At 39.9% G+C, this 27083-nt stretch overlaps 1 protein-coding gene across 2 annotated transcripts in view; it reads right to left on the reverse strand.

Moving 5' to 3' along the window:
- The window catches only part of GOLGA3 (golgin A3), a 1508539-nt gene that overhangs the window by 103993 nt on the left and 1377463 nt on the right, over positions 1-27083 (reverse strand). For both annotated transcript variants that reach the window (XM_044068715.1, XM_044068714.1), the window contains exon 21: positions 21129-21251. In XM_044068715.1, coding sequence (XP_043924650.1) covers positions 21129-21251 — 123 coding nt within the window. The remainder of the gene's footprint in view (positions 1-21128; positions 21252-27083) is intronic.

Raw genomic sequence — 27083 nt, forward strand, 5'->3', positions numbered from 1 at the left:
AACAGATCAACTTGGATGAATACACAGAAACAGTGGTGACATATATATCTAAATGTATAGAAGACATGACCGTGAATAAAAGCATCATAAGAGCAAACCAAAAACCACGGCTAACAGGCAAAGTATACAAGCTTGTGAGAGAACGCAATGTGGCATTCAAGATGAAGGACAAAGATGCTTTTGGGGTGGCAAGGGCAAATCTGAACAGAGGGATCAGGGAAGCAAAAAAAGTACAAAATAATTTCACCGACACGAGGGACGCCAGAAGTATGTGGCAGGGAATAAAAGTCATAACAGAATACAAACCAACATCAGCTCAATGTGAGGACAGCACAGAATTCCTGGATAGGCTGGCCACCTTTTACAGCAGATTCGAGGAGAGGAACTGCTCCAAGGCATCGTTACTCCCTACAGACCCAGAGGATGAAGTGCTCATTGTAGACCAAGTTGATGTGAAAAAGACCCTGTGTCAGGTGAATGCAAGAAAGACTACCATGCCAGACATCTTGGGTAAGGTGTTAAAAGACTGTGCTGAACAAATAAGCACTGCACTGTACTGATGGATATATTTATTATCTCCCTCAGCAAAGCGAAGGTACCAAAGTGCTTTAAAAATGCAAACATTATACAACTACCAAAGAAAGCCACTCCATCTAGTCAATGATTATAGAACAGTGGCCCTCATGTCCATGAAAAGCTTTGAAAGGCTGGTCAAAAAACACCTAACAGAAAACCTTCTAATAGCACTTGATTCACTGCAGTTCGCATACCGTGCAAACTGCTCAATGGCAGATGCCATGTCTGTTGCACTGCATCTCACAGTGGCACATCTAGAAAATAAGGACAGTTATGTCAGAATGCTGTTTATTGATTTCAGTTCAGCATTCAGTACAATGATTGCACAATAGCTAACAGAAAAACTTCTTCATCTAGGTGTTAATAACCACAAGTACAACTAGAATCTGGACTTTCTGACTGGAAGACCCCAAAGGGTAGATGTAGGCAAGAATTCCTCAAAAAGCATCACTATCAACACAGGAGTACCTCAGGGCTGTGTGCCAAGTCTGCTACTGTTTACTATCTTGACCCACGACTGTAAAGGCAGGTTTAACCCCAACCACATCATTACATTTGCGGATGATGCTACAGTTGTGGGCCTTATCAGCAAAAGAGAAGAAAAAGTTTACAGGGAAGAAGTGATTTCTCTGATTGACTGGTGTGACAAGTATAACCTTGACTTCAATGTCAGCAAAACCAAGGAGATCATAATAGACTTCAGGAAAGTACAAACAGCTCACTCTTCTCTCATGATAAATGGGGAGGTAGTGGAAAGGATAAAGAACACAAAATTCCTGGGGGTCTACATAGTGGAGGATCTTTCTTGGTCAACCAATACCAGTCACATATTAAAGAAGGCCCATCAATGCCTGCACTTCCTGGGGAGACTGAGGAAAGCAAGCCTACCTCCCTCTAGCCTCTTCACCTTCTACAGGGGTACCATAGAAAGTATCCTAACGTACAACTTCATGGTGTGGTTCAGAAGCTGTTCAGCTGCATATCAAAAAGCCCTATAAAAGATAGTCAGAGTTACAGAGAAAACAACAGGATCCAAACTTCCAGAGATAAAGGATCTATACACGACAAGTTATGAAAGAGCAACAAAAATAACAAGCACACACCCTGCTTCTGAACTGTTCACACGCCTGTCATCCGGGAGAAGATACCACACACTGTAAAATGACCAGGTTCAAGAACAGCTTTTTTCCCCACAAGTGATTAGACTCGAAATCTGGTATTAATCTCAGAAATGTGAGACACTGACAAGTCTTGTGATAACCAATTGTGCAATAACAATAAGACATCAGTTTACAAGAAACCTTTGTGCAATATAAACTGCTAGATAATCTCATAATATAGAGAACATGAGAAATACATTGTGTAATAAGTACAGGTGCAATAAGGAACCAATCAGCTACTACAGTGGTGTATAGAATAATTATAGTGATAAGTAATAAAATAACTAAGAGAAAGGTAAATGTTAGGTCTTATACATGTATAATTTTATGTATGTATATGTCTGTCTTTTAAGCATGTGTAATTGTATGTATGTATTTGTCTTCTCAATTTGAGCATGATGCATGTAATTTTGGTTAGATTTCACTTGTGGTGTGTCTAAATGACAATAATAAAGTTTACTTTGACACTGCTCTTTTGAGTGCTTTATTTGCTCTACTGCATATTTGAGAGAGCTTTTCTTATTTGAATACTTTTTGTATTGCTAGCCTACTCTTTGCTGGTAAATGCATGTACTGAATGTAGTATTTTGACTGCTGCTTTACTGAAAATCTAAACCGCTTTTACTGACTGCCTTATTCTCACTTCTGTGTTATTACTGTTTCCTATCCACCTTTTAATCACCTCACTGTAACCTCTATACTTACAACTTTCCTGTGTAACCATAAGCCCTCCTTCACCTTCTAGCAATAGAAGATTCCCTTGCTGACTCCTGGTATTAGAACTCTGGTCCTGCACTCAGGCACCTAGCCTCCTCACTCGTACCATAGCTCTCAACCTTCCATCGCCAAAATGAGGAACACTCGCCTTCATAATGTGGAACAAATGGGCAAAATGTGGAACACATACTAATGGCTTACTAACAACTTCAACTAGGAAGGTCATAGGATGGTTAAAATATGCTGGTTTTACTTATAAAGAAGATCCTTAATTTAATGAATTGATATGATTAATTTCAATTTACCATGGATTTCACTTAAAAAAAAAATTCCTAACACTGAATGTGTGACAGGCTATTTCAATGTGGAATTTTGAGGAACATGAACTTTTTAAGACCCCAAATGAGGTACGTTCCTCGTAAAGAGGTACACTTGAGAGGTATGACTCATACTATACCTTACCGCAACTCTAATTAGCCTACTTCAGTGGTTGTCTCACATCTAACCTCCTCCTCTTTCTCATAGTTTTTTTTTTTTTAACCTGACCAGCCTAACTGAACCAAACAGAAACTATTGCATGACAGCTGAAGCTCCAATTCTACCCACAACACAATCTGCATTTCAGTAAATCTGTAGCATTCTAAAGTGTGTTAGTTTCCTAATTTGTACTCCTGCACTACTGTTTGTGCAAGGCTGCTCGCACATCACCTCACCAATTTCCTGCCGTACTCCTCCTCTTGCTCTGTTCCCACTTAACTGCTCTTCCAGGCCATTTATATTATCTACTGCTATCTGCACATTGGTTTTCTTCCTTGTGCCCAACAGTAGCTAGTCCCACTTATTATTGTAGCCCATTTATCTCTTTAATAGAGTTTTCTACCAGACACCCCTTCCCTTTTAAAACTGTATCACAGGACATTACTTGCGCCTTCCTATTTATGTTTAGCCCTTGACTACCTAGCCACTACTTAAAGTTTGTTGATTGTTTTTGTTGCTGCGTTTCTGGTTCAGGTTCAGCCCCGCTACCCTACCGCCATTCCCACTCACACCCTAATCAATTACATTTATGATAACACTAACTCCTCACCTAATCACACTCAAACACAAATTACTCATATACTCCACCCCAAAATCAACCAATTAAAATCTTAACTACAGCTAATGTACCCCTCTCACCTTTCAGTACAATCACTCCCTCTCGATAGATACAAGACTAGCATTCCACTTCCCTCCCACACTCACAATCACTACCTAAAATGGTATACCCCTACTCTTACACTATCAGCCTACTCTGCGTTATAGTGTTTCTCTCTATTCTGAAAAGAAAACAGCAAGGCACAGTACAACCACCACGGCAAACAGCATAAAAATTCAAGGAGACTAAAGACTATTTAATAAAAATCAAGATACGTGCTTTCACATAAAAATGCATCATCAGATCCTCAGTATACACAAACCAAGAAATACATTTAAAAAGCACATTCAAAAAGAATAGTCAATAGAACAGAATGTGGGGAGATGAGGTGGATTGCCACATTACAGGCACATAGAACATCAGGCTTAAATTACAATGTTCCTTTAAAGCCAGCAGTGAAATCGAGGCCATTACATCACTAATTGACCTAGCTGTTTGATTGGGTAATTTCTTTTTGAATGTGCTTTTTAAATGTACTTGGTTTGTGTATACTGAGGATCTGATAAAGCATTTTTATGTGAAAGCGCTTATCCTGATTTTTATTAAATACAGTCTTATTTAGTCTCCTTGAATTTTTATGCTGCTTGCCATGGTGGTTGTACTGTGCTTTGCTGTGTTCTTTATATATTTATTTGGCACAGTTAGACCTTTAGTCGTTGGTGTTGGTTTGGTCTACATATTCTCTCTATTCTAAATCAAAGCACTATGCTAAATGCCAAAATTATCAGCATCTACAAAAATACTACAACATCCAACACAAGTTTTAAGAAACATATTAATACCTACTCTAACATTATCATCCATCCTGCTGAACTCAAATATTGTCCATCATACACTGCGCAAGATTCTGCACTATTCCAGAAACTGTAAAATTAACTATCAAAACAAAAACAAAAGTAATACCTACAGTCACAATACACTAATTTGCCCAACTCCAGTGCTTATCCCAATGTGGTGATGTTCATCTAAACCCATGAGCCATCTCTGCCCCATACAAGCACAGTAAATCCCCTTCCAACTCACTGCTCCTAGCAACACTAAACATACATAGTATGTATAATAAAATAACTGATCTCCATGCATGGTTAACCCAATATGACCCCAACATACCTGCTATCAGTGAAACTTGGTTAAAGCCACATATTCAGGAAACTGAATTACTTCCACCTGGATATAGCATAATGAGATCCGAAAGTACCCATAAAAAAGCAGGAGGTGTTGCCCTCATCTGCCCATCCTCATTCACTATTACACCCTACACTAAGCCTATCCCAAAATTTAATAAAGCTGAAATCCTCATTTCCCACTTAAAACTAAATAAAAATAAGCAACTTTGTACTGTAGCCCTATACATCTCCCAGTCAAAACTTGCCCACACTATTAAATATTTTGTCCCGGATGACTCGAAACATAACTAATGAAACCATCATTATGGGTGATGTCAGTATCAACTGGCAGAACCTATCCATCAGGTATTACACAACTTATCACACCCCTGCTACAATACATAAAAGTAACAACCACAACTCCATTCTAGATTGGATCCTAGTCACAGATGCTAACAAATACTCCAACTCTGGAACTCTACCAGACACAATAAGTGACCACTTACCTGCATACACTCACAGGATCATCTCCCATTCACCTAAAACTCAATTATAAAACCTCGCACAATTTTAGCCAAACACTCTGTTAAAATATTAAAATCCCCAAACTGGTTCATACTAAAGAAACTGCCCCTAGATGAAGCAGTCGAATATTTCAGTAAGCTATTAGACGCACTCACTCTAGCGCGACTTTGGACAAATCAAAGCAAAAATAAACCTGTACCCTGACTTAAAGACTACAAAACAATTAATGCAAAATAGGGACAAAGCCTGGAAAGAATTCCAGAAAAAAAAATGAACTATCCTTACAAAACTATAGGCATGTACACAACCTAACAAAAAACATACAACTGCTAAGAAACTGTACTTCACTCAGCAATTATCTGACCATAAATATAATCCAAAAAATTCTGGTCCTCCATTTCATTACTGGTTACTCCAGGATCAAAACAAAACTACACCTCAAATAGCAGAAATGCTTAACACACATTTTATAGAACGTACAGATAAACTAGTTAACAGTCCTAGCAAACCACACACTACAAACTCCACACCCTCTTCCCAAACTACCCTAACCTCACCTTCAAAACAAACATCCTTTACATTGCAACCAGTACCCACAAACTATACATATTAATTATTACATAAAATAAACTTAGCTCCCTACCTGCTGACAACCTCGCATCCGAATACTTAAAACTCACAGTTGATGTATAGCCTATCTTTAAGCATTCCCATAAATAGATCCATCTTAGAAACATATGTTCCAACAATCTGTGAAAAATCAATTGTCGCTTCCCCCCCACACAGAGGGGGAAAATCAACTGTCGAACTATCTCCCCATTTTCATTCCGTCTCCTCTCTCCAAATTGCTGGAAAAATGTGTACAAATACAAATCTTTGACTATCTTACTCATAATAACCTACTTACACCCACCCAACATGGCATCAGACCAGCACACAGTACAACTGCCCTAATAACCTTCACAGACACAATCAACAGAGCCACAGCCTTAGGACACTTAACCTCAGCACTATTCCTACATCTATCAAAGGCATCTGATACTGTGTCACACCCCAAATTTTTACATGAACCATCTTTCCTAGGCCTTACATACACTTCCCCACAATGGTTTTCAAGCTACCTATCTCAAAGACAACAATGTGTAAAATGGCAAGGCTCTCGCTCAGAACATCTACAAAATAAAACAGGGGCCCATCAAGGTTCCATCCTTGGTCCCTTTCTTTCCAACATCTTTACAAATAATCTCCATATCGCTTCTGGCGAAAGCAACCTTATCCAATACGCTGATGACTCAACTATCATTTCCTTCTCTAAGAACGCAACACACCTTGGACACAACCCAAATGGCCTTTTCACCTGTCGAAACCTGGCTCAATAACGCACAACTCCTACTAAACCCAAACCAAACCAAATCACTTCTCTTCACACCAAAAACATACTCCATTAACTTTAAAATCTATTCCCTTAACAAAACAATAATCAAAGTGGTCCCACATGCTAAACTTCTAGGGATAACAATAGACAAACTAATCTTTGACCTGCATATTCATAATACCATTAAAAACACACCATAAATTAGAAGTGCTACATCGACACAAACACTGTATGGACTCAGACACACAAAGAACACTGGCCACCACATACCTACTACCATCTTTACTATACAGTGCCCTACACTTACTATCCTCCAAACTACATTAACAAACTGGAATCCTGCCACATTAAACTTGCCAAATTTGTAACATGATTAACATTCCACAAGCACCAGAGCACTGTTGTTACCTCCCTTAACTGGCTCACACTACCCCAACAAGTAACAATGGCCTACAAAATCATCTATGTTCTTCTTTCGGCTTTTTCCCCGGTTAGGGGTCGCCACAGCGGAACTCGGTCCGCTAATGATTGGCAGTAGATTTTTACGGTGCTGAGGTGCCAGCTCGATGCCCAACCTTCAACAAAGGCACACCCATTCTATGCATGTCTTTCGAACGCCAAAATCATCTATAATTCCCTCAAATTATTTGCTCCAACTCTATACACCAAACTGAACTCTCTGCTCTGAAGACAAGCAACTATTAGCTCTATACAAACCACACCAAACTGATGGGCAATCCTTTTACTCATATTTTGTAACTAAAATATGGAATGCACTACCTTTAGACATTAGAATTACCCTAAATCTCATGAAATTCACATTTAAACTAAAACAATTACTACTCAAGTAATTGCGCTTGCTCAAAACCAAACTGATGACTAATCATATAAATTATAACTCTACCACTCCATCTTCCTCCTCCCTCTCTCCAAATTTCTACTACCCACTTTCCACTAACTTATTACACTCAATTACTCCTTCTACAAACTTCTCTTTCACTTTCTCTCATCTACTCCATACCACTTCACCCCCTACTCTACAATTACCCTCCTTCCACTGAATGTATAACTAATTTGCTATTCCCTTACTAACTACTTATCTGCTATCCTTTACTACTTCTCACTATTGCTTCCTGTAAGATACTCATTTTATTCAGATCAGCCTCATACGTGTTCTTCCTTATTGCATCTTCCTCCATGTATATATATATATATATATATATATATATATATATATATATATATATATATATATATATACACATTTATATGGGTCTACCTGATAACACCGACATGCCAAAACACCAACAATGAAATAACCAACATGACAAAACCGAAAGTTCAAAAACATGAAACTTCACATGCTCGACAAACCACAATCCTGACAAACAACAAAACAAATAACTTTCCCGAAAAACACACACACAACACAAGCACACCAAAAAACTTACAAACCTACACTAAACCTTACATGCACAACTATATGCACTAACCTTAACCCAAACCCTAACCCTAAGGTCCGTCACTATCGCACACTTACCTTACACCCACACCCTAACCCTAACTCACTTAATCCACCCCTAACCCTCAAGTCGGTCACTATCGCACATTTACCTTACCTGCACCCTAACCCTAATTCACTTAAATCTGCCCCTAACCCTCAAGTCCGTCACTATCGCACACTTACCTCACCCGCACCCTACCCTAATGTCCATCACTAACACACACCTTACCCACACCCTGACCCTAACGTCCATCCCTATCACACACTTACCTTAACATGTCGGTGCTCTCAGTGTCGGGATTCTCAACTGTCAGCCTTCTCTGTTGTCGATCTTCCGGTGTCTGTTATCTCGCTGTCGGTCATTTGTAGTTTCAGTTAATTCAGGTAGACCCATATATATATATATATATATATATATATATATATATATATATATATATATATATATATACATATGGGTAAGGTGTTTGCCTTACAAACACAAGGTGCAAGGTTGGAGTCTCACAAGGGATAATTGGCTAAGCTTAAAATGGCTCCCAAGGGCAGTTAGCTTAGTACTAATCTATGAACTAGATGTAGACTATCAAAATGCATATGCACTCTGGTGCATGAAGTGGAGAAAATTGCTTCCTTTTCGACTATACTACTTAGCAACAGCTCCTCGTGGTCCTGCAGAGTGGTGCTAGCAGCAGAGAACTGAAAAAGCGACTACTTTCCAGATTTAAGTATATTTTTGCTGTTTCTACCTGTGCAACCTTCTTTTCTTGCTGTACACGAAGTTTAAACTGCTATTTTATCTGTATTGAGCATTTTTTTACCTGCACTTAAGTTAGTTTGTTTGCTTAATTTTACTGTTGAGGCTGCCCACTCAGGTGCGCTAGCCTGTGCATTTAATATACTGCTGTTTCCCTGCATTTTTCTGTAGTTTTCTTACAAAAAAAATATATATATATATATATATCCTTGTTTTCTCGCCTTTCCTTGACTAGAATAGTCCAGTATACAGGCTTTGCTGTATTCTGGTCTTTGGGATAGTTCCTGTATTGCCCATTGCCTTACTTGGATAGAAGAAAGTTTCTTTGCTCACCAGTGGGAGTGGGGAGCCTTGAGCAGCCTATCTGTCCCTGAAGGAGTGACCTCAGCACAAGTTCTAGTAGTAATTGGTCGTTTTGGACCATTTCTAGCTCTTTTGAAGTTTCCTGTATAAAAATCCGCCTCTGAGCATTTTTTTCGACTATACTACTCAGCAACAGCTCCTCGTGGTCCTGCAGAGTGGTGCTAGCAGCAGAGAACTGAAAAAGCGACTACTTTTCAGATTTAAGTACGTTTTTGCTGTTTCTACCTGTGCGACCTTCTTTTCTTGCTGTAAACTAAGTTTAAACTGCTATTTTATCTGTATTGAGCATTTTTTTACCTGCACTTAAGTTAAAGTTTGTTTGTTTAATTTTACTGTTGAGGCTGCCCACTCAAGTGCGCTAGCCTGTGCATTTAATATACTGCTGTTTCCCTGCATTTTTCTGTAGTTTTCTTACAAAAAAAAAAAAAAAAAAATATCCTTGTTTTCCCGCCTTTCCTTGACTAGAATAGTCCAGTATACAGGCTTTGCTGTATTCTGGTCATTGGGATAGTTCCTGTGTTGCCCATTGCCTTACTTGGATAGAAGGAAGTTTCTTTGCTCACCAGTGGGAGTGGGGAGCCTTGAGCAGCCTATCTGTCCCTGAAGGAGTGACCTCAGCACAAGATCTAGTAGTAATTGGTTGTTTTGGACCATTTCTAGCTCTTTTGAAGTTCCCTGTATAAAAATCCATGTTTGCGCGATTGTGCGCATAGCGCAGCGCCGGTTAAACAGGTTTAAACTATTTCTGGCTCCACCAAGACTGCTCTACCTTCAATAAAATCAGTCTATTCTCTATCTAAAAAGCCCAGCACTTAATCCTAAAGCATTTTTACACAGGTAAAGCACTCTTGAACAAAAGAAAGCACTACATCCACCTACAATCCCCTTGAGTACCCATTTCCCTTTAGGTCCTTTCTGACTCAGTACTCAGCAATCCCTTACACTATTCTAGCATGTCGAGAGGTCAATTACTGGTGTCCTCTCCAGTTCAGCTGGTGAATCTGGGAATCTTGAGGCAATGTTACAACTGCCTCATGTACACAGACAACCCTCTCCTCCTCCCAACAAATACAAATATATGTGAGAGATGCAACTATATAGCCAAACTGGAGGCTGAGCTCTCTCGACTCAGTACTGGCAAGACCAGTCAGGATGAGAAGGAAACCAAACACACCACACACACAGTCTCACATAGACCAAACACAACTGCAAACCAAACACATAAACCCACAAAGACATACTCGGAGGCTCTAATTAAAAATCTACCAAAACAACAAAGGCCTCCAAAGCAGACATCCAAGAACCACTACCTCAAAACATAGCACATGCAACACATATTTCTCAAAGTCAGTGTGCCAAACAGTCACAGCCCTTAAGGCCAAACAACATGCCTGATACACTTGTAATAGGTGACTCTAGAGTCAGACACACCGACGTCCCGCTCACCAGACTGAACAAGGAAAAGGTTACAGTAAGCTGCCTGTCGGGCACTAGAATCCGCCACATAACACAAGCACTCAGGTCACTCCAAAGCAAGTACAAATATGATTCAGTCATTGTCCATGCCGGCGTGAATGACCTGAGACGTACCTCCCTGGACTACATGAAGAGAGACATAGAGGAGCTCTCTGATTATGTAGCCCAGGCTGGTATGACCCTGACCCTGAGCAGCATCTTACCCTCACCAAGAATGATGCCACAGTACAAAGACAAAATGATCAGCTTTAATAATTGGCTCAATTACTGGTGTCATTCTAGGGGGATCCAATGTCTGTCTGCTTGGGATGACATGCTTGACAAGCCACGCTGCTTCGCAAGGGACGGCTTGCACCTGTCACCCCTAGGCTTCCGGATATTGGCAAAGGCTCTTGCCACCCCCATAGTGCCTTTTTTAGGCAAGGCTCAAAAGACCAACCCACCTCCCTAGAAAACACAAGTGGAAAAAAACTAAGGGTAATGCTGCTCAATGCCAGAAGTCTAAACCTCAAGATGCAGGCTCTCGAAGCCCTCCTCAGTATGGAGAGCATTGATGTCTGTGCAGTGACTGAAACCTGGTTCAAGGCTCCTGAGAGCACCCCAGCACTACCAGGTTATACCTCATATCATGCTTTTCAGCCCCAAAACTTGGACCAAACCACAAAGGGAGGGGGAGTGTCCATATTCATCAAAGACACCCACACCTCCAGGATAGTGGCAATGCACAAAGTATTGGAGACCATCCATATGCAACTAACCATAGGCAAAACTGCCCTACAGTTTGTAGCATGCTACAGACCACCCTCTCAAACTCAGGAACCCCACTCAGCCTTCCTGAAGACACTGGAGAGTATGAATGTCTCTCCAAATACCATCATATTGGGAGACTTCAACTACCCAAACATAGACTGGGAGCATTACTCAAGCCCCAACACCCTAGCCCAAAAGTTCCTAGAATTCATAAACTGAAATGCGATGGAACAACTAGTCACCACTCCCACAAGAGGAGATAATATACTAGATCTGATCATCACAAACATGGGGACACAATGCTCCACACCGGAAGTATACCCCTCACTGGTGAGATCAGACCATAAACTAATCTCACTGGAAATCCACATCCCGCCCCCACCCCCAGCACAAAAGACCACGGTGAGGAACTTCTCAAAGCTGACTTCACACTTCTTAAGACTGAAGTGGTATCCTTCAAGGCCCCTGGGCCAGTGGAAACCACAGCCCACACCACTGAATCCTTTATAAACGCCTTCTACGGACACCTTCAGGAATGCATGGATCATGCAATCCCAAATAAAACCAAGACCCTTTTCCCCCAAAGGCAGGCGTCCTGTCCGGTGGACCCCAGCCATAAACAAACTTTACAACAGGAGGAGGAAGCTACTACAGGACAGAGCAAAATCCCAAAAAGGGAAGGCATCTCTGATCAGTACTAGCAAAAAACCACGATCACTCATAAAATCATCCAAGGCCAACTTTGAGAGAAAAATCGCAAGAGACACTAAAGCTAATCACAAGGCCTTCTTTAGTTATGTTAGAAACCTGGGTGGAAACTCCCAGATATGCTCAGAGTTAGTTCAAAATGACAAAAAATACACTGAACCCATAGATACTGCCAACATACTAGCAGACAGGTTCAGTGCAAATCCCCCCCCTCCCCCCCAAAAGGAGGAATATTTATCCCAGCTGAATGTAGCCTCCCTGACATCACAGATGTCCAGGTGAGAGCCGCCCTCTCCAAAGCTAAAAACACAGCATCAATGGGACCAGACGGTGTCCCGGGTTGCGTGCTACATGAACTCAAAGAGGAACTAAACTTGCACATAAGGCTGCTGTTTAATCTTAGCCTTACTACAGGATACATACCCAAAGAATGGCGTACAGCAACAGTGGTTCCCCTCCACACAGGAGGTGCTTCTATGGACCCTGGAAATTATCGCCCCATAAGCTTGACGAGCCTGGTTTGCAAAGCTATGGAGAGGATCATTATGGAACTCATAAACAAGGACATTGGGGACCTACAGACACTTGATCCTACCCAATTCGGCTTTGTTAAGGGCAGATCCTGCCTTTTGAACCTGGTTGACTTTTTTGAAACAGTCACTAAGGCCATTGATGAGGGCAAGGCAGTTCACACAGCCTACCTTGACCTTTGAAAAGCTTTCGACACAATACCCCACTCGGGCATCATAGACAAGCCCACCAGCTTAAATGTAAACCCATATGTCATAAGATGGGTTGCAAACTGGCTAAAGGACAGAACCCACAAGGTCAGAATTGCTGGAGCCATGTCAGACTCTAAGCCAGTCACAAGTGGTGTTCCACAGGGCTCGGTCCTGGGACCCCACTTGTTCGGCATTTATTTCTCAGAAGTACAAGCAAACATAGGAGGATTGTGGCTGACAAAGTTTGCAGATGACTGCAAGCTGGGCGCCATAATCGATACTCCAGCGGATATTAGCATCCTTCAGAAAGGCCTCACAGAAATGGATAACTGGTGCCAGAGCCATGGCCTTAAACTGAACGCCAAAAAATGTATAGTTATACCCTTTGGGAAAAACAAAGTACCCACAAATTACCACATAGGTGGTAATCCATTAATTACGGAAGAAGTAATCAGGGACCTAGGGACCCAAGTTGACAGTGACCTCTCATTTGACACCCACATTGCCAAGGTGGTTAGGAAGACCTTCTATATTGCCCACCTTATCATGAAAGGATTCACATCTAGATCAAGAGAGGTCATTGTGCCCCTATACTCTTCCCTTATCAGGCCCATGATTGAGTACAATGCCCCATTTGGTATGTACCTTACCCGGCACCTGCAGCAGTTAGAAAGACCCCAGAAGTACCTCACCAAGAGGATCAAGGGTCTCAAACATATGTCATATGCTGCCAGATTGAAGAAACTCCAGCTCTATTCAGTCGCATACCGCCGACTCAGAGGAGATCTATGCCTGACGTACAAGGCCATGTCCAATCCAGAATTAATGGACATGCTCCACCTAAAAAAATCCAAATCCACCAGAGCCACAAGAGCGAGAGACTTGAACCTCAACACAGAAATAAATAGGACATGCTGGACGGACAGATTCATAACCCAAAGGCTCCCTACACTCTGGAACAGAATCCCAGTCCATGTTAGGCAGAGCCCCTCACTGACTTCTCTTCAAGAGAAATCTTGACGAGTGGATGGGAGATCTTAGGTTTACCCCGGGGGGTCATCTCTGTGTCACTTCTAGACAGAGGCACAGTAAACTAAACCCTAAATGGGCACAGTATTATCATTCCAGGGGGTGGCGGAAGCCACACACACTCTGGCTAGGCTTATAAATGCCCTAGGGCAGATAGCCTAGTATGAACCTATGAACATATATATATATATATATATATATATATATATATATATATATATATGAGATATATATGAGATATATATATATATATATATATATATATATATGAGATCTGTCAATTATATATCAATTTAACTAAACTGAAAAACAATGTCAATCACATTTTTTATGTAACATATTCCCATATGTAACCACGTTAACATCTGTACACTTTAATCATTTGTATGTTACTCTCCATTACTATCTACTATTGTAGTATACTTGCATTATACTGTAAATTTCTATATAAGCTTTTTTTAATCTGGTCTACTTTGCATTTGAGCTTTTCTCCCCAGGCCTCCACTGAAAATGTGTTTCTGACCCAGTCAGACTTTCCTGGTAACCAAATGCCAAATAAATAAGTTATGTTGGGCTTAACTAAGGCCCTCATCAGTCACTCGCAACCAGTGTGTGAGAAACGGTCTCAGAATTAACCAAGCTAGACTAGCAGACATGGCTGAAGATTGCCAATTCCCTACATATCTGGAAAGCTCATGTGCTGAGGAGAAACTACCAAGTCTTCTCCTCTGAATGGGTTCAACATAGACCAAAACTAAGGCACGAGAAATCCCTGTAGGGGAATCCTACAATTCCTGAGAGGGCTAAATCAGTTTTAATGTTGAGACTTCCAAGATGGCAGAAAACAGAGCAACAGGTTGATTAGAATTCTGTGTAAAATCCTGACCAAGAAAAAAGCCACTAAAAGCTATCAATTTGGGTGAAATTCAATGCCTAGTAATTATACTGCCTGGATACCAGCAATAAAGAAATTTGCGGAAAGTATTAGAACATGAGCCAGAAACGGTGAAGACAAAACCTGTTTGGGATGAATCTTATAGCTGTTCAGTAAAAAGCAATTCAAGTTTCAGTTTTGGTACAGGAGATGACTTCCAGTAATTTAGAGGAAAAACAAATGTACAGAGGTGTTAAAAATCAGTGATAGACTGAAGGAGAAGTCAGATAACAAAAGGCTAGAAAAAAAGAGAAGCTTTAATTACCTATTCAGATGAACTGATAAACTGCAAAAATCAGAAGTTTAAATCCAGGTTGAGTATGAAGATTCTCAAGAAAAACTGTTTAAAAAAATAGTAGTTAGAAGACACCAGCGCACACAAAAAAACTGAGAGTTTCTGCTGCCCTACAGAAACAGGAAGGAACGGACTGCATTAACTGTATGAAAGTACAAATAAGCAACTGGATGGGTGTTCCACAGCAAGATTTGTTAATTCTTAGGGCACAATGTGAACATGCTCCAAAATCTGTCAATAAGAAAACAGCCAAGACCAATATTAGTAAAGATGCAAACATACAAACAGAAAGAGCTACTTCTGACAATGTCAGAAAGATAAATTATTAAAAACTGGTAACAGTATGGTGTATATGGAAAATAATTACTCATCATACACCAAGCAGAAGAGACGTTTATCCCTGCAATCAGGGAATGCTGAGAGGCGGGTGTGAGATTAGAGTCGTTGTATTCAGCTGTCTTCAGAATATTTTTTCTTGGAAGATCCAAGGCATTTTGGTTGTAAATTAGGCTAAGGAGGAAATAAGTTTAGCCAACAAAGAGTGGGCCAACAAGCAGGAAGGGAACTGCTTCTCATTCTTCTGACAATAACAAAACCCGTAGGAAGACACTACCAGCAAAACATTTCTCCTATTATTCCAAGGAAAATGCTTGACTGACAGAAAAAAGGAAAGAAGCTGACAAGAATAATCAAGAGTACCCTGGACATGAACCAGAGACTGGTATTGGGAGATGAAAGTGATCAGGAAGACTAGCAGCATTGTGAAATTAGTGAATAAATGGAACACCGTAAAGCATCACTTCCATTAAATATATAATTAGACATGTGAAATGTGGTTTTGAAAGAAGTGGTTGAGAAATACTGGGATTTTTTTTAACTGTGTTCAACTTTAAGTCCTTAAAATTTAGAATACTGAAGGGACTGAAGACATAACTGAGAAAAGTTTTTGCTCTTATTTGTTTAAAAATCCCATGATGCAAATTGCATGTAACACTGTAAAGCAGTTTTGAAAAGAATGCAGCCAGGGTTATTTTAAATGTGAGACAGGGAGTCTATCAGTGTCTGCAATACATGTTAAACATGTTAAGGCAAGAACTTACTTTTTCTTATTTATAATCTATAAATGCTTTACAATCTTACAAGGTAAGGAAAGTCAGTAAGAGACAAGATAAAGTTAAAATAATGTGATCTTGGGCTGCTAGTTTGGGGTGGCATGTATAAAAGTGTATTGATAATTTTATATTCACAGTTAAGATGATAATTACCCTATTTTTATAGAGATGGATATTTAAATTATTGTCATTGGTTTAAGCTGTAGATACTGACTGTGAGAAAAATAGGCTTGAAAGATAAGTTAAAGTGAAGAAAAGCATTACAATGGTTGTTCTCTTTTGTATTTGTAAAGCCATTGACTATTTTTTCCATTAGCAAATGCTCTCAGTAGAAAACAAGTATGTCTACAAGTGCAAGCAATAAATCATGAATGATCTGAACAATGTGTTATGACTGAAATTTACAGAAACTCTTTCATGCTTCTGCAAACCTATTAGCTGTTTTTTTCTCTCTCATTATCACCCATTTTTAGTTGGAAAGGTACAGCCCGCAAAAGTGCAAGCAAATATGAGAGGTCTGAACAATGTGAGCCAAGTGAAATCTAAAAGGTACAATGTATTTACACTTAAAGGTACATTAGTAAACAGATGAGTGAAAGATGACCATAATTTCAAACATCTGTTAAGTGAATAAGTTATGCAAATAGTTGCCTCCCCAGCAGCCTTAATACGTTAATGCATTTAATATAACAGTGCATAATTTAGTTTACTTTAAATGTATTCATTGCACCTTTTCTTAGGGCTAAAGTTAACATTTATTAAAAATATGCAAGTTGTTTTTTTACATCTGGGAGGAGAACAGAGATAAGAAAAGAACATATTACAATCAATACAAGTGGGAACACATGCTCTAACGTGCTTTAGGATGGGTAACCATAATTCCAGGATAGCTAATATGTATGTGGGTGCAACTGTTAATTTGGGGCAACTGCTCTTATCTGTAGGGGGTACATGTGTTTTTGAAAATGTGTTTTGTGAATGTGTTGTATGTTAAAGTGATGGGGGGTTTGAAAATCTATTTAGTTTTCTGAAGTGTTTTCACTGAAGCAAAAAGTCTTGAAAATGTGACAGGTTCAAACAGAAGCAAACACATCAGAGATCAGCCTGCTAAACATGAATGTGTGCATTAAGCTAAAAGCTGGAAATATGCATTCAAAAGAATTTAAAAAGAAAAGAATTTAAACAACAAGTAGCAGCAATTACTGTCATGTATAACAGTTGGGAAAATATCTTTCTATGATGGCTACTCTGTCCATAATATCATAGAATATAAATGGCCTTATAGGAATACACAAAGTAAAATGTACTAAATTATATTAGGAAATGTAGGACGTGAACAGCAATACTGCAGAAGACATATTCGGGTAGAAATGAGTGAATTTTATAAATAAAGGATTTGAGGGTGCACAGTCAGCAGAAGCAAAGGAAAAGGGAAGCAACAACACTGATGGCTAGAGGGGTTCCAATAGTGACAGAAGAGGAAAAACACAATAATGGTATATTTGTTGTAGTTAAGGTGTTATTGGCAATGGTGGTTGAGTACACTGTCATATACTGATATTCTACATAAAATTGCTGTTATGGAGCTTAAGATAATATTGGGAGAAAAACAGCTTTCAGCAGGGATTATTATTTACAGGCGTATATAGGAACTTGGTTTGCGGTACCGGGGATGTATCACTGGGATCTAGAAAAGTATAACAAGAGTGCATATTTCTGAAAAAAATTGAATATTTGGTATTAAAGAAGTGAATTCAGTAGCAGGAACTCAGATTTTACATATTACTCCCCAAGGTACAATAACTGGGCTACACTGAATAGAAATTATATTTCACAGCAGTGTGTGTGTGTTTAATTGAAAACTCTGCCAAACATACTTTACATTGGTGCATGATCTGAATTTAATGTAAGGTAAAGATGCACAGTATTGATGAAAAATAAGAAACTAGCCGTTTCCTACGTACTTGTTAAAAAGAGAAGAATGTAAAGAACAAGTAGGACCAATTACTGGATGCATATTTGGGAAGAGAACTTTCATTACAAGGGGAAGCTAGTGAGTGGGATACAATAAAAAGTTTAACACAGGGTAGAATTAAGAGAGAAACAGAAATAGAAAAATAGTAATATGAATTATTTAGAAGGCTGACAAAGGTTAAATTATTGCATATTTAAAAAATATACATGAGTTTAGAAAGGTTGCTGTTAAGCAAGTATTTTTTGATCTCCAGAGCACACACTTTAATCACAATGATTTAAGCAACTGAAAGTAAAAAGGGTTATTAGGATGCCTATGACGGAAAAATAACCAAAGATCATCTAGAGATGTTTAATATATTTTGGAAATTGTACGAAAATAATGTGGAAACCAAGAAAAGGCACAAATGAAAACATTTATGGTAGGCTTAATTATGTCAAGTTTACAGGAAGACGAAGCTCAACAATTAATAGTTTAGACAGGAAGAGATGAGATAAAAATGGTGATGTATAATCAATCAACAGAAGAGTCTTCAGGAAGAGATGGTATTCAGATCTGGAAGGTGTTAATAGTATTTTAAAGTTAGGGGAAGCACTATCATCTTGGAAGACAGCTGTGGTGGCTGTATTACCCAAAAAGTGTAAAGACTCTTCAGACCTAACTTCATAAAAAAAATTACATTTTAAACCATGACTATACAGTGTTTAATGTCTATACTAGCTAAGCAAATTACAAAGGTGTTGCCAAAATTGATTGGTAGGGATCAATGAGGTTTTGTGGAGGGGAGGCAAACATTTGACAGCATTAACAGAACAATACTGATCCAGAGGATAGCAGAATGTAAGAAAATGTTGCTTTTGTTGGTTGGTCTTGGAACAGAGAAAGCATTCAATACAGTCAGACAGGATTTTAGGGGTACGGCAATGGAAGCATTTGCATTCCATGATAAAATAATAGGATTAATTAGGAGACTATATGAAGGGTCAAAGACAATAATTAAGGTATTAGGGTTCCTTTCAGATAAACTGTTTTAACACAGGAACCAGGCAAGGGTGTCCTCTTTCCCCATTGTTAGCTCTTTATATTTACAGCCACTGGCAAAGAAAATAAGAGACTCAAAAACTCAAGGACATAACTGGTATGGTACTTGAAAAAGTTAGCTTTACTTGCAGATATTATTTGTACTAGACAAATCCAGAAAAGGACAGTTCAGTCCTGCAGAACATTTTGAGACAGTTTTAAATCTGTTCAGCATATAAAATTAATGAAGATAATACAAAGGCTATAGCTGTAAATTATGTACCCACAAGTGAATTGGCTCAAAAATAATGAGATAAGATGTATTTATGCATACAGATTAAAAAGGATTCTGCTACGACAACTGATATGTGTGAAGAAACTAAAATGGGAATACAAAAAAACAAGAAACTGGAAGCTCCTGATTATAGATATGGACAGGAAGATACAGAGAAACATTTTTAGTCTCCGTACTCAAAGACAGGTCAAGCATATATATCATCCAGAGGAGAAGATATGGATGATAACAAAGGGTTGAAGGAATGTATTTCGGAGGGAAAGACTGCAAGAGTTAAGTGGGATAAGCCAATTCTGTCCATAGAATAAGGTGGTTTAGGATTCTCTGATTTGAAGGGGTACCATAACACTATGCACTTAAGGCTTGTATACATAATTCAAACAAAGGTTATAAATCAAAGTGAAAACATACGATTAGGAAACATGGGAGAAGTTCAGGAGAAAGAGACTGGGAGTTTGGATAGAAGTCATCACTCTTAACCCATTTTTCTACACAAGGACAGGGTGTTGCATTAACTGTCACCCACTTTCTCAGTTTAGTGCCACTGTCCTACCTTTCGTGGTCATGCTTGACTACTGCACATCTCTCTCACAACCCATCCTCATCTTTACAGGACACCCTCATTTCTTCTTGTCCTCTTCCTGACTCTCCCAAATAATCTTCATCTAAAATGATAGGGGTGGAAACTGGTCATCCTATTTAGAACTCGGGGAACTTTACTGGCAGATCTTGTTGAATGCGACACAGCCCCTGGGTTTCCATCAGTAGTGCCCTAATTTGTACAGCTGCAAAATTTTAATAAATTATGTTTTTATGATCATTGTTGTTTACCTATTTTGATATTTACTTGATGTTTTATTGTTTCTGGAGAGTGTTAAACAACTTAACTACATTTAACACCTAGTTAATTATTCAAAATTATTTTAAATTGTGTCCGTTATGCACAAATGTATTTTTAATTTACAATAAGTGATTTGTAAGGTCTGTTCGTACTGACCTAAGTCTTTCAGTCTTTGGTATTTAGTAGTGATGTCAACATATTTCAATGTATCTGATGAAGTCCCATAATGAGGAGGAATGAAAGTGCTAATTAAAAAGTGACTAAAAAGTGAGTTTTGGCTCTTTTTTAAAAATATTTTTTAGTTTTTCTTGTTTTATCATTGGCAGAGAATTTTAGGTTGCATCTATGATATCTGCTAATATACTGTATTCCAAATGCACATTCTTTTTAAGTATCGACTATAATTTTTACTTGAGCTGTAATGTTTCAAGGCTGAACTAGAAATAGGTCAATTTGGAGCAGGGTTCTACCCCAGAAAGCAAAGAAAGAAATACATACCTACATACACTTAAAATTAATGCAACACAACTGTTATTTATTTGTGAGTTAACATGTCTTCCTTGATTCTGCCTGGTGCTTACTAGTTTCAACATACTAGCTAAAGGCATGACTACAGTCAAAATGCAGAGTAACAACATATTAAAGGAAAAGCCCAAAGATCCATCAAACTTGCCTACTGGCTATGGCTATATTTACCTGCAATGCTGACTGTACACTTTCAATTTCCTTCTGAGTGCGCTGCTCTGTCAGGTCCACATGTTGCTTCAGAGCCTGGATTTCCATTTCCTTTTGTTCCACCTCCCACTTCAGGTCCTCCAACTGCAAATTTAAACAAAAGAGTTCATCAGTACAATGTGTATGCAGAATATTTCAGAACTATATTAACAAGTATTTTAACAAAACCTGAGAAAAAAAACTCTCAGTTCCTCCAGCATATCATTTGCTCAGCATCCAGATGACCCACTTAAATGAACTCAACCGTCTCATGGAAATATATCTTCACGTTTTTATTGACGTGTCAGTAATGTTGCTCAAGTTCAAATGTTTCTGATAATTTTTTTACTGCCAGTTTAAGTAATCACTTCTGCAACTCAAGTCAGCAAGAAAAAAAAACACTATCACCTTCCCATGACCTTCTGCGTTATGTTCATATTTTTCCCCTTGAGTTTGCCTCCTCCATTTTTCCACTGCATTTTTTCTTCAGATTGCCGTCTAAAGTAATCAAGACTTCTCCCCTGGTATCAGGCATTCAGAAGAAAATCATCATGTGGTTAGCTCAGGGTGCACATATCTTATGTAACTGACATAGTAGGCTCAAACGTGAGCCCAGGAACTCATGGGGTTAGTGTGAATGGAGTGAGCCAGTATGAATACCACACCTCAGGTCTTTCCTGAAAATAGCCAACTGGCCTAGCAGGAGTAACCTGATAAAAAAGCATAAATAAACTAAGCAATGGTAGGTACTTCTATAGGACCTATCAACATCTGCTGAAAGCTTTGGGTCCCTATAGAAGTCAGAAGAGCATCAGCAAAACATACATGACAGTACACCCCACAAAAACACTGTGTTATAATGAAGAAAGGAAAGCAGGTGCAATAACTAAACTGCTACCATGTACATAATGAGCTATTAACCATCTACATACTCCTGCCCCTGGCTTCCATTTTCAGAACAGGTGGAATCCAAGGAATCTCCTCATTATAAACAGGGAGCAAACCTTACAAAGGTGATGCAGGCATCAGGTTACATTAGGATGATCAAAAGGAAATAACAGGGCATAGTGGTCATCAGCTTAGTGATAGACTTGGCTGGTGGAAAAAAAAAAAAAAACTCTTCTTAATCTCTTAGTAGTTCCCAGAAGACTAGTAGTACAGAATGTCAATTTCTCCTCATTCAGAAGCAGCACTTACCTGTTGCTGCAACCTTTTAACTTATGGGACACCTGGAAGCATGAATTCACAAGTGAGGTGATGATGCCATGACTGCTTCCGAACCAACAGTGACCTACAGCTGTTCCCCTGGTCACCTGTAATAGCAGTCCTACAGTCACAATCTTTTCAGGCCACAAGGACACTGTTCTGTCAGGCACTCACTCTTTTCCTCTCTCAAATGACTACTCTTTCAGTTAAGGATTGTTCTAAGTAGGTTTTGCTATAAGTAGAAGTTGTAATTGGGGGTGGCGGCACTAGAAAGTGGCAGTCATGAAGACATGTAGCATTTTTACACATATTAACAATGGAAGAACCTATCATATAACTTCGTATACTGACATTTTAACCAGCAACTATCTAATTAGTAATGGCTTAGCTTAAGTGTTTAATTTCACCTGTATTTAAGCTTCGCATTTACGCACTGCTCAATGCGGTTCAGCAGTGCTCTGTACAGATGCAAATGCCTTAAAAGACAATTTTCTCCTAGACATCTGTTAGTGAACCCACCCAGGCTTCCCTGCTGCATTGCGGGAAACTCAGCTGTGCACAGAGATGCACTGCCACAGTTTTCAATAGAATACGCCCCTTTGTTAATCCTAGAGCAAAATCTGATCAAACTAGCCCACTCCCCAAAAGTAGTTACGGTCATTTCTCTGGCCAGCCAGATTGACATGGGCATTCTGAGGCAATGTAGTAAGTAATTGCCTCATGTATACTGACAACCACGTACTCCTAAAATAAACAAATACAATATGAGAGAGATTGTAATTACACTATGAATTTGGAATCAATTCTCTCACGTAACAACAAACCGGACATTAAACAGGTTGTCAGCACAGACAGACTCACACAGACACACACACACAGACAGACACACACACACAGACAGACACACAGACACACACACAGACAGACACACACACAGACAGACACACACACAGACAGACACACACACAGACAGACACACACACACAGACAGACACACACACACAGACAGACAGACAGACACACACACAGACAGACACAGACAGATACAGACAGACAGATACAGACAGACAGATACAGACAGACAGATACAGACAGACAGATACAGACAGACAGATACAGACAGACAGACACAGACACCACCTCTCACACAAAACAAGGTCATAACACAAACCCACATACACTATGGTACTCAAACAGAAGCCTACCAAAAGATCAGAAACCTCTCAAGCACAAACTACTTGCTGACATTGGAAAGCAAACACAATCCATCACACCATGCGTGTATGCACACGCCTCCTACGCACACACCTCACATGCGCACACCAGTGTCTCAGCAATTAAGTCTGTAAGGCAAAAAACCTTAAAACCAAATGTCCTGGTCTCAGGCAACTCCATAGTGAGACACACAGATGCCCCCTCTCACCAGGCTGGACAAGGATAAGATCACGATCAGCTCCCTTGTCAGGTGCCAGAATCCACCAAATCATGCACGGCACTCAAGTCACCACAACAATTATCGTTCTGACTCTGTCATACTACATGTTGGGGTGAATGACTTGAGATGTACCTCTCTGGACTATATCAAGAGAGACATGACTGAACTCTGACTGTGTGTCCCAGGCAGGTATGTCCCTAGGCCTAAGCAGCATTCTATCTTCACTCAGGATAGTGCCACAATATAGACAAACAATGACTGACTTCAACTACTGCCTCAGCTTCTGGTCTCAATCCAGGGGGATCCAGTATCTGTCAGCCTGGGAAGACTTGGTTGACAGACCATACTGCTTTGCCAAAGGTAGTCTTCACCTGCCTCCTCTAGGCTTTCAGATACTGGCAAAGGTGCTTGCCTCCCCCATGGTGCCTTTTTTAGGCAATGTCAAAACAACAAAATTTCTGATGTAAAAAAATACACTCGAGACAAACTCAAGGTTATGTTTGCTTAATGCTAGCAGCCTAAACAGGAAACTGCACTCCTTGGAAGCACTCCTCACCATGAAGATGCTGACGTTTGTGCAGTCACTGAGACATGGTTCAAGGGGCCACAGACAGCATCCCAGATGTGCAAGGCTTCAATGCCTTCCACACATTCAGACCCCAAAACGAGTGTGAAAGAACCAAAGGTGGAAGTGTACCCATCTTCAGTAAAGCTGAATACACCTTGAGACTGGTTAAACAGTATGACTCCCTTGAGCTACTCCAGGTCCAACTAACTATAGGTAAAGCACCCTACCACATCAGTGCTAGCTACAGGTCCCCCATCATGCACCAAGAGAAGCACACCACCTACCTGGACTTAACAGGGTCACTCACTATACAGCCAAACACTTTGGTCATGGGAGATTTCAACTATCCTCCTATCAATTGGGCGACATACACGAGCACAAACATGCTCACTTAGCACTCCCCAACATGGGGCATCACCGCAATCCCACTGTGCGTTGCCCTCCCTGGCAAGGTTAGACCATAAATCTGTCTCATTTGAAGTAATGCTCAGACCTGACACCCCCAGAGGAGCAAAAAAAACATGAAAATTTTCCACAGCAAACTACAGCCTAATAGGCAATGGTATAAAGTTTCAAACCCCCTGTTAACAGAGCCAACAATGACTCCTATGCAGAGGAGTACAAAAATGCCCCATATAACCACCTAAACAACTGTATCTGATCGGATCAAAACCAGCCCCCCCCCCCCAAAAAAAAGGCCACCCTGGTGGACCTCAAGTATAAACAGGTTATACAACAAAAGGAAGAAACTGATGTCTAGGAACTAGAGGGAAGTTATTCAGCAGAAAAATATCCTCTACAGCTTGAACAAGCAAATCAGACATCTTGTAAAGTCTTCAATCTATTTATGAAGCTAAATTAGCATCCCTAACTATGGATAATCATAAGGCATTCTTTAGCTATGTCCGAAATCTAAAAGGGAATCCCCAACTATGTGCCAAACTTGTAGTGGATGGTACCTCTTATACTGAAGCTGAGGAAATTGCCAACCTGCTACCTGACAGATTTCACACAAACTTGACTCCCATGTCCCCAAAGCATACTGACATCAGTCCTCAACCTAGTATTTCCGAAGAGCAGGTCATATACGTGCTCTCCAAGTTCAAAGGCACGGCCTCTATGAGACCAGATAACATTCCAGGCTGCTAACTAAACAATCTAAAACAAGACCTAGCAGAAGCACTTGGCATTCTCTCTAACCTTAGCCTGAGCACTGGCTTTGTTCCAGCAGAGTGGAGCACAGCAAGAGTAATGCCTTGCACAAAGGACGTCCATCAACCAACCCTGGGATCCACAGACCTATAAGCCTAACCAGGCTTATCTGCAAGGCCATGGAAAGAATCATGGATTTTATCAACGGGGACACAGGTGACCTTCAAACTCCTGAACCTGGTGGACTTATTTGAGAATGTCAGCAAAGCCCTAGATGAAGGAAAAACTGTACATACTGCCTATTTTGACTTAGCGAAGGCTTTTGACACAATCCTCCACTCAAGTATCATTGAGAAACTCTCCCAGCTGGGGTTTAACCCATACGTCACCAGATTTATTTATTTATTTACATTTGTTGACCGGGAGAGTCCAACTGGACACAGGTCCATTTTCAGTGGAGGCCCGGGGAGAAAAGCTCCACATTAAGTATTATTTGCATTATACAGTTAAAAAACATAGCATTTAAATATAGATATTAGTCCAGCTAAGGACGCAAGACAAGAATAAAACATAGATGTAAAACAGCTGTAGAACACAGTACAATTTTAAAATATGGTGACATATACTAAACATGGTTACAAATGTAGTTGAGATTCATCAGTGAACAATTGATACAATCTGTTTTTGAGGTACATAACAGCCAGTAGCAGTTGTTGCTACAAGAAGTTAGTATTATGTGGTAGGTAGCTAGGAACAGGGGTAGCCAAGCTTGCTAAGAGTAGGTTGTTGATAGGGGGCCGAGAGAGGTAGCGGGTGTGTGCAGTGGATGGTATTAAGGGGAGGGGGTTGCAAGGGCATATCTGGCATATTAAGTGTGATTTTAGTAAGGATTTGAAGTGGGTGCAAGAAGTTACAGAGGTAATTGAGGATGGGAGGGACTTCCAGAGTTTGGCTATAGTGCAGGAGAATAATGCTTCTCTAGCAGAGTTAATGGCTCTTGTGACCTGTAGGAGGTTTTTGTGGCTGGATCTTAGTGGTCTCGTGGTTATGTAGTGTTGGAGTAGATTCTGGAGGGACGGGACTTTTAGTGGTTGGTTTATTAGTTTGTGGGCGAGTGCGAGTTGGTACCACTGAAGGAGGTAGGGGAGCTCTAGCCAGCCCAGTTCTGCTAGTGAGAGACAGTGGTGAGTATGATAGGGAAGCCCCTGTGGCGAATCTGGCAATTTTGTTGTAGCAGGTTTCAAGCGTATTTAGGTCGCATTGTCTAAGGTTAGTAAATATTGCAAAGGCGTACAGTAGGGTAGACATGAGAATCTGCTACTGAAATGTTAGCTGCTTTGGTAAGTAGTTGCTGATTTCTATATAAAGCTCCTAGTTTTTTGTGCACTTTTTTAATGGTCATGGAAATGTGAATGTCAAAGTTCAGTTTATTGTCTATTTCTACTTCTAGTAATTTGGTGTGTTGTGTAGGATGGATGGTGGTGTTGTCTTGTGCTGTGATGTTAAAGTGAGAGCTGTCTAGGTTAAGTTTGGTGGGTTGGAAGATTAGTAATTTTGTTTTGTTTGGGTTGAGTAT

Source organism: Protopterus annectens, chromosome 4.part0 (genome assembly GCF_019279795.1).
Source record: "Protopterus annectens isolate FY-2018-M chromosome 4.part0, PAN1.0, whole genome shotgun sequence".
NCBI classification, from domain to species: domain Eukaryota; kingdom Metazoa; phylum Chordata; order Ceratodontiformes; family Protopteridae; genus Protopterus; species Protopterus annectens.